We start from the raw sequence: 1230 nt of genomic DNA on the forward strand, positions 1-1230 counted from the left end.
GGCTGTTGCCGTGCAGCGCTTCAAGAGCTGACCTGCGTCTGACCTCAAAGTGCACAAGCTTCAAACTTCAGCGTTGGATGCGATTTTGAAGCTGAAATCGCGTTCGGTGTGAACGCACCATAAGTCAACATTTTAACCCATTTTTGGGGTAAAAAACTTAACCCAGTTTGTTTGGTCAAACTCATAATCCAAGTTGTTGGCTTGGTCCAAACCTTGGTTGTTTTGAACCCAGCAGTTTTTAATGTTTACAGACACATTTACAGTGTACACATCAGTGAAAATTTAAAGTTTAGAGATGTCCTCTTTATTTATCTTCAAATTATACTATTCATATAGAGATATACAGAAGTGTTTAATGTATCCATGTTGTCCCAATCCGACAGGCCTGAGCAGTGACAGTGGTCTGGGTGGCAGCACAGATGGCAGCACAGACGTCCTGGTGTTCGGCTCAGTGGTGGGCAGTGTCACAGAGGAGGGTAAGTCCAGTTCAGGGACACTTAACAGCACAGAATCACTACAAAGCATATGTGGCCGATATTCCGTGAACAGCCTCTGTGTTCATGGTGCCCACAGAGTGTGAGGTGTCTGAAGACTCAAGTGGTGAGGCTGAGCTGGAGGCAGAGCCAGAGACGTCTGATCCAGAGGACGTGAAGGAGCTGGATCCTGGAGCGCTGCTCTACAAAGCCTCGAAGGCTCGCAACCTGCCAGTCATGGCTGAAGCTCTGGCTCACGGCGCAGATGTTAATTTGATTAATGATGATGATGAGGGAAAGACTCCTCTCATCCAGGCTGTGATTGGGGTTAGAGTCCTTTATGTCACATTTCTGTGTAATAGGCACTTTTTAGTGTTGAACTTGAAAATAATAAAATCACCTTTATTTATAAATTAGAGTCAACTGAARAAAGCTAGTTTCTCATTGCATGTGACAAGCTGCAAAGGAAAACTGCACAACTGTTCTTTTGTTTTAGGGTTCACTGGTCGCCTGTGAGTTCCTTCTGCAGAACGCTGCAGATGTGGACCAACGAGATGCAAGAGGGCGGGGCCCACTGCATCATGCCACATACCTGGGACACACAGGGTGAGACAGGCCCAGTATGGGAGCTGGTCACMTCATCTCTCACTGCATGTCTCACTAACTGTCTCATTGCATTTCACAATGCATGCACTGAAAAGAATAACTTGTAAGATGTACTTGAAAAAAATCCTCTAACAAATTTGCACTAACGTCT

General features: G+C 45.4%; 1 protein-coding gene across 1 annotated transcript in view; it reads left to right on the top strand.

Moving 5' to 3' along the window:
- The window catches only part of LOC106532148 (arf-GAP with coiled-coil, ANK repeat and PH domain-containing protein 3), a gene marked incomplete at its 5' end in the record, with an annotated part of 39070 nt that overhangs the window by 27258 nt on the left and 10582 nt on the right, over nt 1-1230 (top strand). The window contains 3 exon segments of the mRNA XM_014028162.1: nt 384-476; nt 574-800; nt 970-1079. Coding sequence (XP_013883616.1) covers nt 384-476; nt 574-800; nt 970-1079 — 430 coding nt within the window.

Source organism: Austrofundulus limnaeus, unplaced genomic scaffold, assembly GCF_001266775.1.
Source record: "Austrofundulus limnaeus strain Quisiro unplaced genomic scaffold, Austrofundulus_limnaeus-1.0 Scaffold721, whole genome shotgun sequence".
NCBI classification, from domain to species: domain Eukaryota; kingdom Metazoa; phylum Chordata; class Actinopteri; order Cyprinodontiformes; family Rivulidae; genus Austrofundulus; species Austrofundulus limnaeus.